This window comes from Oncorhynchus masou, chromosome 3 (genome assembly GCF_036934945.1).
Source record: "Oncorhynchus masou masou isolate Uvic2021 chromosome 3, UVic_Omas_1.1, whole genome shotgun sequence".
In the NCBI taxonomy this organism is placed as follows: Eukaryota; Metazoa; Chordata; class Actinopteri; order Salmoniformes; family Salmonidae; genus Oncorhynchus; species Oncorhynchus masou.
Window position 1 is genome coordinate 549,494 of NC_088214.1, and position 16,101 is coordinate 565,594.

A 16,101-nucleotide genomic window follows, 5' to 3' on the forward strand; every position below is an offset into this window, starting at 1 on the left:
AAATAAAGTTTTATTTGTTTTTAAACTATCTGCCCTCCAGGACACCTACAGCACCCGATGTCACAGGAAGGCCAAAAAGATATTAAGGACAACAACCACCCGAGCCACTGCCTGTTCACCCCGCTATCATCCAGAAGGCAAGGTCAGTACAGGTGCATCAAAGCTGGGATTGAGAGACTGAAAAACAGCTTCTATCTCAAGGCCATCAGACTGTTAAACAGCCATCACTAACACAGAGGCTGCTGCCTACATACAGACTCAAATCATTAGCCACTTAAATAAATGGATCACTAGTCTCTTTAAATAATGTCACTTTAATAATGTTTACATATCTTACATTACTCATCTCACATGTATATACTGTATTTTATACCATCTACTGCATCTTGCCTGTGTCGTTCGGCCATCCATATATTTATATGTACATATTCTTATTCCATCCCTTAATATTTGTGTGTATTAGGTAGTTGTTGGGGAATTGTTAGCTTACTTGTTAGATATTACTGCACTGTCAGAACTAGAAGCAGAAGCATTTCGCTACACTCACATTAACATCTGCTAACCATGTGTATGTGACGAATAAAATTAGATTTGATTTAACCTGAGCCACGGTACATCCGGCTATGACCGGCCACCCCATTCAATACCAATCAGTCGATATAATCGAGAACTATGGCTGTTCAGTTGTTGTTGTTTTGTCTTTTTTCATGTTACTTTTTTCACTGTCTGATTCATGTCGCGTGATTTCTGATGATAGTTCTCGATTATATCGACTGATTGGTTGCGTATGGGGTGGGCCCGTAACCTGAACGTAACCCTTCTCAAACCGAACAGCGTCGGTGGAGCTGCAGTACCGCCAGTCCCCTCCGTGTACATGGGATGGCGTGCTTTCCAACCGGAACCCTGGCCTCTTTCGTTTTCACTCATGCTACACAGAAATGGCGGAGAATACAGTGACGGTCACTGTTGCTTACGGTAAAGTCAATCACTTTGCTTTGGATGTTGCAACTTGTTTAATGTATATTATCCCGTAAAAGGAAGACAAAGAGATGGTACTGGTAATCGGAAAGTCGGAGTCTACGGGCTGGCTGGCTACACGCAGCAGGAGATGTTAGTTAGCCAGGTAGTTGTCAGATACGTTGCTAGGTGCTTTTGAAATGCTGGTGTATTCATGTACACTAGTCTTGCTTTAAATTGTATTGGATTGCACCAAAACAGTCTTTGGGAAGCCAGATGTTAATGCGTCAGTTCACATGCTAGACGGAACTAGGAAACTCTGAATACACGTTTCCGAGATTCGTAGTTCCGACTGGCATCTGAACGCGGCACCAATACGATTTTAATTTGAATGTACTGTCTGTCGATGGGTAGGCAGGACGGTCGGTCATTAAAACTGGTGACTTTAAGACAGGTCGTGTTATGAAACACGTTCCGGTCTGTTGTAGACCCACCACCTCTCCGCGTAACGTTACCCATGCCAAAGCCCCCCGCAGGTTATTCCCTGTTCGTCCACACGAGCACGACTCTTCATTTGGACGTAAACAGAGAGGAAGTGGGTCTACAACAGACCTACGTTTGGAAGTCAGTTTAATAATTTGATATTTTGTCTCAACTGCCCCTGGTCATAATGACAACCGTCGTGGCCACTGGCACAGTACATTGAAATGGAATTGTATTTAACATCTGGCTTCCCATGGACTGTTTTTGTGCAAACCAATACAATTGAATGCAACACTAGTGTATGTTGCTAAAAGCACCGATCAGTTACTGAGAAGTGTAGCTGGCTAATAATGTCTCTGATGTAGCCGCTATATGAAAGTACTCTGCATCTAATTCACCCCCATGCAGGTTCTACGAAGCACAGCATCATGGTAACGGGGCTGGACGGGAACGAACCGATACTGAAGGACCTTTCTGATGCTCTGGTTCAGGTTACCGGGGTCCCGATGCCTGCACAGAAACTCATCTTTAAAGGTAGAGTAACAAATCAAAATGTTATGTCACATGCTTGGTAAACAACTGGTGTGGACTAACAGTGAAATGCTTGGTAAACAACAGGTGTGGACTAACAGTGAAATGCTTGGTAAACAACAGGTGTGGACTAACAGTGTAATGCTGACTGAAGGTCCTTGGTAAACAACTGGTGTGGACTAACAGTGAAATGCTTGGTAAACAACAGGTGTGGACTAACAGTGAAATGCTTGGTAAACAACAGGTGTGGACTAACAGTGAAATGCTTGGTAAACAACAGGTGTAGACTAACAGTGAAATGCTTGGTAAACAACAGGTGTAGACTAACAGTGAAATGCTTGGTAAACAACAGGTGTGGACTAACAGTGAAATGCTTGGTAAACAACAGGTGTGGACTAACAGTGAAATGACAGGGAAACAACAGGTGTGGACTAACAGTGAAATGCTTGGTAAACAACAGGTGTGGACTAACAGTGAAATGACAGGGAAACAACAGGTGTGGACTAACGGGTCCTCCCAAAAATACACAGAGAAAAAAAATGAAATAATGAGACGAGAAATAAATGCACGAGTAACAATAATTTGCCTTTACACACAGAGTACTAGTACTGAGTCAATGTGCAGAGATTGTTGTTCAGGCACCACACTGCCAGGTCTCTGACCTCTTCCCTATAGGCTGTTTTGTCGTCGGTGATCAGGCCTACCACTGTCGTGTCATCGGCTAACTTAATAATGGTTTTGGTAGTCGCGTGCGCGGCCACGCAGGCATGGGTGAACAGGGAGTACATGATGGGACTAAGGGGCCCCTGTGTTCAGGGTCAGCGTGGTGGAGGTGTTGTTGCCTACCCTCACCACCTGGCTGCGGCCCGTCAGGCAGTCCAGGATCCATTTACAGAGGGAGGTGTTTAGTCCCAGGGTCCTGAGCTTAGTGATGAGCTTGGCCTCATTAAAGGTGTAAAACATCAAGTCCATTGTTAGGCTTGACAGTTTCATAAGGAAAACAGACAGACTGGCAGCCAGACTGTTACTACAGCCTCTGCCAAGAGGTCTGGACTGTATGGCACAGGTTGTAGTATATTGCACTCACCTCTAACCACAGGGTAGCTGGTTCAAGCCCCAACATGATGCCTCTGCTGTCCTGTTGTTTCAGGGAAGTCACTGAAGGAGATGGAGGAGAGTCTGTCCAGCTTTGGAATCAAACAGGGATGTAAACTCATGATGATTGGAAAGAGGGTAAGACCTTCCTAGTTCTGCTGACTGGCACTCACACATTTGTTTTTAATCATTCGTTCCTAAAATGGTTTGAATACAGACATGTGTGTTGTCTCCTCTCAGAACAGCCCAGAGGAGGAGTCTGAGCTGAAGAAGTTGAAGGACATTGAGAAGTCAGTAGAACAGACGGCTAAGAAACTGGAGAAGGTGGATGGAGAGCTGACAGGCCTGAAGAATGTATGTTCTGATACTTTATATCTACATATTATATACATTGCCTTCACCTTTTCCACATTTTTGTTGTTACAGACCCAAGTTAAAATGTATTTACTTAAGATTTTGTGACACTGATCTACACACAATACCCCATGGCAAAGTGACATTTAGTTTGTAGAATATTTTTTTAATTGATAAAAATGTTTATAGCTGAAATGTCTTGAGTCAATAATAAGCGTAAATAAGTTCAGGAGTTTTGAATGACTACCCCACCTCTGTACCCCACACATCTGTAGGCCGTCATTGTAAATAAGAATTTGTTCTTAACTGACTTGCCTAAATAAATAAAAGTTCCCTCAATCGAGGAGTGAATTTCAAGCAAAAATTCAACCACAGTGACCAGGGAGGTTTTTCAGTGCCTTGCAAAGAAGGGCACCTATTGGTAGATGTGTAAAAAATAAAATAAAAAGCAGTTATTGAATATCCCTTTGAACATGGTGAAGTTATTAACTACACATTGGATGGTGTATCAATACACCCAGTCACCACTGTTAGGTTCTAATTCACAGTAAATAACTCAAAAGGACACTGAAAGCTTAACCAAGTTTAATTCTTCCCAGAGGATCAATGCAGCTGCATTAGACAGAACATGTTTCCACCAGCACAAGTATATATATTATCCAATTTAGGCCCTCCTCCTTCTCTCCGATCTGTACATCTATTATGGTTCGACAGGAAGACGAAGTGATGGGGTAACAAACCATTGTTTCTCCCTTAAGGGGATCTGACCTCAGCCCCCTTGATGCCTAATCCAAAGATCTCCACCCGTAACCGATAACCGTTAACTTCTGATTTCAAAACCAGTCTCCATCACTCCTCAGATACTATACTTCTGAGTATACTGTGTTCCAAGTTTAACCCAGAATCTAACACTACAAAGATACAGGCGTCCTTCCTAACTCAGTTGCTAGAGATGAAGGAAACCGATCAGGGATTTCACCTTGAGGCCAATGACACAGTTACAGAGTTTAATGGCTGTGACAGGAGAAAACTAAGGATGGATCAACAACATTAGTTACTCCACAATATTAAGAGCCTGATTGACAGAGTGAAAAGAAGGATATTCCACACATGCATCCTGTTTGCAACAAGACACTAAAGTAATAGGCCATGGTTGACCTTCACCTTTCAGCAGGACAACAACCTAAAGTAATAGGCCATGGTTGACATTCACCTTTCAGCAGGACAAGACACTAAAGTAATAGGCCATGGTTGACCTTCACCTTTCAGCAGGACAACAACCTAAAGTAATAGGCCATGGTTGACCTTCACCTTTCAGCAGGACAACAACCTAAAGTAATAGGCCATGGTTGACATTCACCTTTCAGCAGGACAACAACCTAAAGTAATAGGCCATGGTTGACCTTCACCTTTCAGCAGGACAACAACCTAAAGTAATAGGCCATGGTTGACCTTCACCTTTCAGCAGGACAAGACACTAAAGTAATAGGCCATGGTTGACCTTCACCTTTCAGCAGGACAACAACCTAAAGTAATAGGCCATGGTTGACCTTCACCTTTCAGCAGGACAACAACCTAAAGTAATAGGCCATGGTTGACCTTCACCTTTCAGCAGGACAACAACCTAAAGTAATAGGCCATGGTTGACCTTCACCTTTCAGCAGGACAACAACCTAAAGTAATAGGCCATGGTTGACCTTCACCTTTCAGCAGGACAACAACCTAAAGTAATAGGCCATGGTTGACATTCACCTTTCAGCAGGACAACAACCTAAAGTAATAGGCCATGGTTGACCTTCACCTTTCAGCAGGACAAGACACTAAAGTAATAGGCCATGGTTGACATTCACCTTTCAGCAGGACAACAACCTAAAGTAATAGGCCATGGTTGACCTTCACCTTTCAGCAGGACAACAACCTAAAGTAATAGGCCATGGTTGACCTTCACCTTTCAGCAGGACAAGACACTAAAGTAATAGGCCATGGTTGACATTCACCTTTCAGCAGGACAACAACCTAAAGTAATAGGCCATGGTTGACCTTCACCTTTCAGCAGGACAAGACACTAAAGTAATAGGCCATGGTTGACCTTCACCTTTCAGCAGGACAACAACCTAAAGTAATAGGCCATGGTTGACCTTCACCTTTCAGCAGGACAAGACACTAAAGTAATAGGCCATGGTTGACATTCACCTTTCAGCAGGACAAGACACTAAAGTAATAGGCCATGGTTGACATTCACCTTTCAGCAGGACAACAACCTAAAGTAATAGGCCATGGTTGACCTTCACCTTTCAGCAGGACAAGACACTAAAGTAATAGGCCATGGTTGACCTTCACCTTTCAGCAGGACAACAACCTAAAGTAATAGGCCATGGTTGACATTCACCTTTCAGCAGGACAAGACACTAAAGTAATAGGCCATGGTTGACATTCACCTTTCAGCAGGACAAGACACTAAAGTAATAGGCCATGGTTGACATTCACCTTTCAGCAGGACAACAACCTAAAGTAATAGGCCATGGTTGACATTCACCTTTCAGCAGGACAAGACACTAAAGTAATAGGCCATGGTTGACATTCACCTTTCAGCAGGACAAGACACTAAAGTAATAGGCCATGGTTGACATTCACCTTTCAGCAGGACAAGACACTAAAGTAATAGGCCATGGTTGACATTCACCTTTCAGCAGGACAAGACACTAAAGTAATAGGCCATGGTTGACCTTCACCTTTCAGCAGGACAACAACCTAAAGTAATAGGCCATGGTTGACCTTCACCTTTCAGCAGGACAAGACACTAAAGTAATAGGCCATGGTTGACATTCACCTTTCAGCAGGACAAGACACTAAAGTAATAGGCCATGGTTGACATTCACCTTTCAGCAGGACAAGACACTAAAGTAATAGGCCATGGTTGACCTTCACCTTTCAGCAGGACAAGACACTAAAGTAATAGGCCATGGTTGACCTTCACCTTTCAGCAGGACAACAACCTAAAGTAATAGGCCATGGTTGACCTTCACCTTTCAGCAGGACAAGACACTAAAGTAATAGGCCATGGTTGACCTTCACCTTTCAGCAGGACAACAACCTAAAGTAATAGGCCATGGTTGACCTTCACCTTTCAGCAGGACAACAACCTAAAGTAATAGGCCATGGTTGACCTTCACCTTTCAGCAGGACAACAACCTAAAGTAATAGGCCATGGTTGACCTTCACCTTTCAGCAGGACAACAACCTAAAGTAATAGGCCATGGTTGACATTCACCTTTCAGCAGGACAACAACCTAAAGTAATAGGCCATGGTTGACATTCACCTTTCAGCAGGACAACAACCTAAAGTAATAGGCCATGGTTGACCTTCACCTTTCAGCAGGACAACAACCTAAAGTAATAGGCCATGGTTGACCTTCACCTTTCAGCAGGACAAGACACTAAAGTAATAGGCCATGGTTGACATTCACCTTTCAGCAGGACAACAACCTAAAGTAATAGGCCATGGTTGACCTTCACCTTTCAGCAGGACAAGACACTAAAGTAATAGGCCATGGTTGACATTCACCTTTCAGCAGGACAACAACCTAAAGTAATAGGCCATGGTTGACATTCACCTTTCAGCAGGACAACAACCTAAAGTAATAGGCCATGGTTGACCTTCACCTTTCAGCAGGACAAGACACTAAAGTAATAGGCCATGGTTGACATTCACCTTTCAGCAGGACAACAACCTAAAGTAATAGGCCATGGTTGACATTCACCTTTCAGCAGGACAACAACCTAAAGTAATAGGCCATGGTTGACATTCACCTTTCAGCAGGACAACAACCTAAAGTAATAGGCCATGGTTGACATTCACCTTTCAGCAGGACAACAACCTAAAGTAATAGGCCATGGTTGACATTCACCTTTCAGCAGGACAACAACCTAAAGTAATAGGCCATGGTTGACATTCACCTTTCAGCAGGACAACAACCTAAAGTAATAGGCCATGGTTGACATTCACCTTTCAGCAGGACAACAACCTAAAGTAATAGGCCATGGTTGACATTCACCTTTCAGCAGGACAACAACCTAAAGTAATAGGCCATGGTTGACATTCACCTTTCAGCAGGACAACAACCTAAAGTAATAGGCCATGGTTGACATTCACCTTTCAGCAGGACAACAACCTAAAGTAATAGGCCATGGTTGACATTCACCTTTCAGCAGGACAACAACCTAAAGTAATAGGCCATGGTTGACATTCACCTTTCAGCAGGACAACAACCTAAAGTAATAGGCCATGGTTGACATTCACCTTTCAGCAGGACAACAACCTAAAGTAATAGGCCATGGTTGACATTCACCTTTCAGCAGGACAACAACCTAAAGTAATAGGCCATGGTTGACATTCACCTTTCAGCAGGACAACAACCTAAAGTAATAGGCCATGGTTGACATTCACCTTTCAGCAGGACAACAACCTAAAGTAATAGGCCATGGTTGACATTCACCTTTCAGCAGGACAACAACCTAAAGTAATAGGCCATGGTTGACATTCACCTTTCAGCAGGACAACAACCTAAAGTAATAGGCCATGGTTGACATTCACCTTTCAGCAGGACAACAACCTAAAGTAATAGGCCATGGTTGACATTCACCTTTCAGCAGGACAACAACCTAAAGTAATAGGCCATGGTTGACATTCACCTTTCAGCAGGACAACAACCTAAAGTAATAGGCCATGGTTGACATTCACCTTTCAGCAGGACAACAACCTAAAGTAATAGGCCATGGTTGACCTTCACCTTTCAGCAGGACAACAACCTAAAGTAATAGGCCATGGTTGACCTTCACCTTTCAGCAGGACAACAACCTAAAGTAATAGGCCATGGTTGACATTCACCTTTCAGCAGGACAACAACCTAAAGTAATAGGCCATGGTTGACCTTCACCTTTCAGCAGGACAACAACCTAAAGTAATAGGCCATGGTTGACATTCACCTTTCAGCAGGACAACAACCTAAAGTAATAGGCCATGGTTGACCTTCACCTTTCAGCAGGACAACAACCTAAAGTAATAGGCCATGGTTGACCTTCACCTTTCAGCAGGACAACAACCTAAAGTAATAGTCCATGGTTGACCTTCACCTTTCAGCAGGACAACAACCTAAAGTAATAGGCCATGGTTGACCTTCACCTTTCAGCAGGACAACAACCTAAAGTAATAGGCCATGGTTGACATTCACCTTTCAGCAGGACAACAACCTAAAGTAATAGGCCATGGTTGACCTTCACCTTTCAGCAGGACAACAACCTAAAGTAATAGGCCATGGTTGACATTCACCTTTCAGCAGGACAACAACCTAAAGTAATAGGCCATGGTTGACCTTCACCTTTCAGCAGGACAACAACCTAAAGTAATAGGCCAAGGTTGACATTCACCTTTCAGCAGGACAACAACCTAAAGTAATAGGCCATGGTTGACATTCACCTTTCAGCAGGACAAGACACTAAAGTAATAGGCCATGGTTGACCTTCACCTTTCAGCAGGACAACAACCTAAAGTAATAGGCCATGGTTGACCTTCACCTTTCAGCAGGACAACAACCTAAAGTAATAGGCCATGGTTGACATTCACCTTTCAGCAGGACAAGACACTAAAGTAATAGGCCATGGTTGACCTTCACCTTTCAGCAGGACAAGACACTAAAGTAATAGGCCATGGTTGACCTTCACCTTTCAGCAGGACAACAACCTAAAGTAATAGGCCATGGTTGACCTTCACCTTTCAGCAGGACAACAACCTAAAGTAATAGGCCATATGGTTGACATTCACCTTTCAGCAGGACAAGACACTAAAGTAATAGGCCATGGTTGACCTTCACCTTTCAGCAGGACAAGACACTAAAGTAATAGGCCATGGTTGACCTTCACCTTTCAGCAGGACAACAACCTAAAGTAATAGGCCATGGTTGACCTTCACCTTTCAGCAGGACAACAACCTAAAGTAATAGGCCATGGTTGACCTTCACCTTTCAGCAGGACAACAACCTAAAGTAATAGGCCATGGTTGACATTCACCTTTCAGCAGGACAACAACCTAAAGTAATAGGCCATGGTTGACATTCACCTTTCAGCAGGACAAGACACTAAAGTAATAGGCCATGGTTGACCTTCACCTTTCAGCAGGACAACAACCTAAAGTAATAGGCCATGGTTGACATTCACCTTTCAGCAGGACAACAACCTAAAGTAATAGGCCATGGTTGACATTCACCTTTCAGCAGGACAACAACCTAAAGTAATAGGCCATGGTTGACATTCACCTTTCAGCAGGACAACAACCTAAAGTAATAGGCCATGGTTGACCTTCACCTTTCAGCAGGACAACAACCTAAAGTAATAGGCCATGGTTGACATTCACCTTTCAGCAGGACAACAACCTAAAGTAATAGGCCATGGTTGACCTTCACCTTTCAGCAGGACAAGACACTAAAGTAATAGGCCATGGTTGACATTCACCTTTCAGCAGGACAAGACACTAAAGTAATAGGCCATGGTTGACATTCACCTTTCAGCAGGACAAGACACTAAAGTAATAGGCCATGGTTGACCTTCACCTTTCAGCAGGACAAGACACTAAAGTAATAGGCCATGGTTGACATTCACCTTTCAGCAGGACAAGACACTAAAGTAATAGGCCATGGTTGACATTCACCTTTCAGCAGGACAAGACGCTAAAGTAATAGGCCATGGTTGACCTTCACCTTTCAGCAGGACAAGACACTAAAGTAATAGGCCATGGTTGACCTTCACCTTTCAGCAGGACAAGACACTAAAGTAATAGGCCATGGTTGACATTCACCTTTCAGCAGGACAAGACACTAAAGTAATAGGCCATGGTTGACCTTCACCTTTCAGCAGGACAACAACCTAAAGTAATAGGCCATGGTTGACCTTCACCTTTCAGCAGGACAAGACACTAAAGTAATAGGCCATGGTTGACCTTCACCTTTCAGCAGGACAAGACACTAAAGTAATAGGCCATGGTTGACCTTCACCTTTCAGCAGGACAACAACCTAAAGTAATAGGCCATGGTTGACCTTCACCTTTCAGCAGGACAACAACCTAAAGTAATAGGCCATGGTTGACATTCACCTTTCAGCAGGACAACAACCTAAAGTAATAGGCCATGGTTGACATTCACCTTTCAGCAGGACAACAACCTAAAGTAATAGGCCATGGTTGACATTCACCTTTCAGCAGGACAAGACACTAAAGTAATAGGCCATGGTTGACCTTCACCTTTCAGCAGGACAACAACCTAAAGTAATAGGCCATGGTTGACATTCACCTTTCAGCAGGACAACAACCTAAAGTAACAGGCCATGGTTGACATTCACCTTTCAGCAGGACAACAACCTAAAGTAATAGGCCATGGTTGACATTCACCTTTCAGCAGGACAACAACCTAAAGTAATAGGCCATGGTTGACCTTCACCTTTCAGCAGGACAACAACCTAAAGTAATAGGCCATGGTTGACATTCACCTTTCAGCAGGACAACAACCTAAAGTAATAGGCCATGGTTGACCTTCACCTTTCAGCAGGACAAGACACTAAAGTAATAGGCCATGGTTGACATTCACCTTTCAGCAGGACAAGACACTAAAGTAATAGGCCATGGTTGACATTCACCTTTCAGCAGGACAAGACACTAAAGTAATAGGCCATGGTTGACCTTCACCTTTCAGCAGGACAAGACACTAAAGTAATAGGCCATGGTTGACATTCACCTTTCAGCAGGACAAGACACTAAAGTAATAGGCCATGGTTGACATTCACCTTTCAGCAGGACAAGACACTAAAGTAATAGGCCATGGTTGACCTTCACCTTTCAGCAGGACAAGACACTAAAGTAATAGGCCATGGTTGACCTTCACCTTTCAGCAGGACAAGACACTAAAGTAATAGGCCATGGTTGACATTCACCTTTCAGCAGGACAAGACACTAAAGTAATAGGCCATGGTTGACCTTCACCTTTCAGCAGGACAACAACCTAAAGTAATAGGCCATGGTTGACCTTCACCTTTCAGCAGGACAAGACACTAAAGTAATAGGCCATGGTTGACCTTCACCTTTCAGCAGGACAACAACCTAAAGTAATAGGCCATGGTTGACCTTCACCTTTCAGCAGGACAAGACACTAAAGTAATAGGCCATGGTTGACCTTCACCTTTCAGCAGGACAAGACACTAAAGTAATAGGCCATGGTTGACCTTCACCTTTCAGCAGGACAACAACCTAAAGTAATAGGCCATGGTTGACCTTCACCTTTCAGCAGGACAACAACCTAAAGTAATAGGCCATGGTTGACATTCACCTTTCAGCAGGACAACAACCTAAAGTAATAGGCCATGGTTGACATTCACCTTTCAGCAGGACAACAACCTAAAGTAATAGGCCATGGTTGACATTCACCTTTCAGCAGGACAAGACACTAAAGTAATAGGCCATGGTTGACCTTCACCTTTCAGCAGGACAACAACCTAAAGTAATAGGCCATGGTTGACATTCACCTTTCAGCAGGACAACAACCTAAAGTAATAGGCCATGGTTGACATTCACCTTTCAGCAGGACAACAACCTAAAGTAATAGGCCATGGTTGACATTCACCTTTCAGCAGGACAACAACCTAAAGTAATAGGCCATGGTTGACCTTCACCTTTCAGCAGGACAACAACCTAAAGTAATAGGCCATGGTTGACATTCACCTTTCAGCAGGACAACAACCTAAAGTAATAGGCCATGGTTGACCTTCACCTTTCAGCAGGACAAGACACTAAAGTAATAGGCCATGGTTGACATTCACCTTTCAGCAGGACAAGACACTAAAGTAATAGGCCATGGTTGACATTCACCTTTCAGCAGGACAAGACACTAAAGTAATAGGCCATGGTTGACATTCACCTTTCAGCAGGACAAGACACTAAAGTAATAGGCCATGGTTGACATTCACCTTTCAGCAGGACAAGACACTAAAGTAATAGGCCATGGTTGACATTCACCTTTCAGCAGGACAAGACACTAAAGTAATAGGCCATGGTTGACCTTCACCTTTCAGCAGGACAAGACACTAAAGTAATAGGCCATGGTTGACCTTCACCTTTCAGCAGGACAAGACACTAAAGTAAAGGCCATGGTTGACATTCACCTTTAGGACAAGACACTAAAGTAATAGGCCATGGTTGACCTTCACCTTTCAGCAGGACAACAACCTAAAGTAATAGGCCATGGTTGACCTTCACCTTTCAGCAGGACAAGACACTAAAGTAATAGGCCATGGTTGACCTTCACCTTTCAGCAGGACAACAACCTAAAGTAATAGGCCATGGTTGACCTTCACCTTTCAGCAGGACAACAACCTAAAGTAATAGGCCATGGTTGACATTCACCTTTCAGCAGGACAAGACACTAAAGTAATAGGCCATGGTTGACCTTCACCTTTCAGCAGGACAAGACACTAAAGTAATAGGCCATGGTTGACCTTCACCTTTCAGCAGGACAACAACCTAAAGTAATAGGCCATGGTTGACCTTCACCTTTCAGCAGGACAACAACCTAAAGTAATAGGCCATGGTTGACATTCACCTTTCAGCAGGACAACAACCTAAAGTAATAGGCCATGGTTGACATTCACCTTTCAGCAGGACAACAACCTAAAGTAATAGGCCATGGTTGACATTCACCTTTCAGCAGGACAAGACACTAAAGTAATAGGCCATGGTTGACCTTCACCTTTCAGCAGGACAACAACCTAAAGTAATAGGCCATGGTTGACATTCACCTTTCAGCAGGACAACAACCTAAAGTAATAGGCCATGGTTGACATTCACCTTTCAGCAGGACAACAACCTAAAGTAATAGGCCATGGTTGACATTCACCTTTCAGCAGGACAACAACCTAAAGTAATAGGCCATGGTTGACCTTCACCTTTCAGCAGGACAACAACCTAAAGTAATAGGCCATGGTTGACATTCACCTTTCAGCAGGACAACAACCTAAAGTAATAGGCCATGGTTGACCTTCACCTTTCAGCAGGACAAGACACTAAAGTAATAGGCCATGGTTGACATTCACCTTTCAGCAGGACAAGACACTAAAGTAATAGGCCATGGTTGACATTCACCTTTCAGCAGGACAAGACACTAAAGTAATAGGCCATGGTTGACCTTCACCTTTCAGCAGGACAAGACACTAAAGTAATAGGCCATGGTTGACATTCACCTTTCAGCAGGACAAGACACTAAAGTAATAGGCCATGGTTGACATTCACCTTTCAGCAGGACAAGACACTAAAGTAATAGGCCATGGTTGACCTTCACCTTTCAGCAGGACAAGACACTAAAGTAATAGGCCATGGTTGACCTTCACCTTTCAGCAGGACAAGACACTAAAGTAATAGGCCATGGTTGACATTCACCTTTCAGCAGGACAAGACACTAAAGTAATAGGCCATGGTTGACCTTCACCTTTCAGCAGGACAAGACACTAAAGTAATAGGCCATGGTTGACCTTCACCTTTCAGCAGGACAAGACACTAAAGTAATAGGCCATGGTTGACATTCACCTTTCAGCAGGACAAGACACTAAAGTAATAGGCCATGGTTGACATTCACCTTTCAGCAGGACAAGACACTAAAGTAATAGGCCATGGTTGACCTTCACCTTTCAGCAGGACAAGACACTAAAGTAATAGGCCATGGTTGACCTTCACCTTTCAGCAGGACAAGACACTAAAGTAATAGGCCATGGTTGACATTCACCTTTCAGCAGGACAACAACCTAAAGTAATAGGCCATGGTTGACATTCACCTTTCAGCAGGACAACAACCTAAAGTAATAGGCCATGGTTGACATTCACCTTTCAGCAGGACAAGACACTAAAGTAATAGGCCATGGTTGACATTCACCTTTCAGCAGGACAACAACCTAAAGTAATAGGCCATGGTTGACATTCACCTTTCAGCAGGACAAGACACTAAAGTAATAGGCCATGGTTGACATTCACCTTTCAGCAGGACAACAACCTAAAGTAATAGGCCATGGTTGACATTCACCTTTCAGCAGGACAACAACCTAAAGTAATAGGCCATGGTTGACATTCACCTTTCAGCAGGACAAGACACTAAAGTAATAGGCCATGGTTGACATTCACCTTTCAGCAGGACAACAACCTAAAGTAATAGGCCATGGTTGACATTCACCTTTCAGCAGGACAACAACCTAAAGTAATAGGCCATGGTTGACATTCACCTTTCAGCAGGACAACAACCTAAAGTAATAGGCCATGGTTGACATTCACCTTTCAGCAGGACAAGACACTAAAGTAATAGGCCATGGTTGACATTCACCTTTCAGCAGGACAACAACCTAAAGTAATAGGCCATGGTTGACCTTCACCTTTCAGCAGGACAAGACACTAAAGTAATAGGCCATGGTTGACATTCACCTTTCAGCAGGACAAGACACTAAAGTAATAGGCCATGGTTGACATTCACCTTTCAGCAGGACAACAACCTAAAGTAATAGGCCATGGTTGACCTTCACCTTTCAGCAGGACAAGACACTAAAGTAATAGGCCATGGTTGACATTCACCTTTCAGCAGGACAACAACCTAAAGTAATAGGCCATGGTTGACATTCACCTTTCAGCAGGACAACAACCTAAAGTAATAGGCCATGGTTGACCTTCACCTTTCAGCAGGACAAGACACTAAAGTAATAGGCCATGGTTGACCTTCACCTTTCAGCAGGACAACAACCTAAAGTAATAGGCCATGGTTGACATTCACCTTTCAGCAGGACAACAACCTAAAGTAATAGGCCAAGGTTGACCTTCACCTTTCAGCAGGACAAGACACTAAAGTAATAGGCCATGGTTGACCTTCACCTTTCAGCAGGTCAAGACACTAAAGTAATAGGCCATGGTTGACATTCACCTTTCAGCAGGACAAGACACTAAAGTAATAGGCCATGGTTGACATTCACCTTTCAGCAGGACAAGACACTAAAGTAATAGGCCATGGTTGACATTCACCTTTCAGCAGGACAACAACCTAAAGTAATAGGCCATGGTTGACCTTCACCTTTCAGCAGGACAACAACCTAAAGTAATAGGCCATGGTTGACATTCACCTTTCAGCAGGACAACAACCTAAAGTAATAGGCCATGGTTGACCTTCACCTTTCAGCAGGACAAGACACTAAAGTAATAGGCCATGGTTGACATTCACCTTTCAGCAGGACAAGACACTAAAGTAATAGGCCATGGTTGACATTCACCTTTCAGCAGGACAAGACACTAAAGTAATAGGCCATGGTTGACCTTCACCTTTCAGCAGGACAAGACACTAAAGTAATAGGCCATGGTTGACATTCACCTTTCAGCAGGACAAGACACTAAAGTAATAGGCCATGGTTGACATTCACCTTTCAGCAGGACAAGACACTAAAGTAATAGGCCATGGTTGACATTCACCTTTCAGCAGGACAAGACACTAAAGTAATAGGCCATGGTTGACCTTCACCTTTCAGCAGGACAAGACACTAAAGTAATAGGCCATGGTTGACATTCACCTTTCAGCAGGACAAGACACTAAAGTAATAGGCCATGGTTGACCTTCACCTTTC

The 16,101-nt window shown here is 43.5% G+C and overlaps 1 protein-coding gene across 3 annotated transcripts in view; it reads left to right on the forward strand.

Moving 5' to 3' along the window:
- The first annotated feature begins 866 nt into the window (after window positions 1–866).
- bag1 (BCL2 associated athanogene 1) overlaps window positions 867–16,101 on the forward strand; it is a 36,752-nt gene continuing 21,517 nt past the window's right edge. For 2 of the 3 annotated variants that reach the window (XM_064928722.1, XM_064928741.1), the window contains exons 1-4: window positions 867–975; window positions 1,849–1,974; window positions 3,122–3,204; window positions 3,307–3,420. In XM_064928722.1, the coding sequence (XP_064784794.1) occupies window positions 939–975; window positions 1,849–1,974; window positions 3,122–3,204; window positions 3,307–3,420 (360 nt within the window). In that variant the 5' untranslated portion in view covers window positions 867–938. Of the gene's footprint in view, window positions 976–1,001; window positions 1,124–1,848; window positions 1,975–3,121; window positions 3,205–3,306; window positions 3,421–16,101 lie in introns of those variants that run through there. The other variant, XM_064928731.1, reaches the window with a different exon arrangement.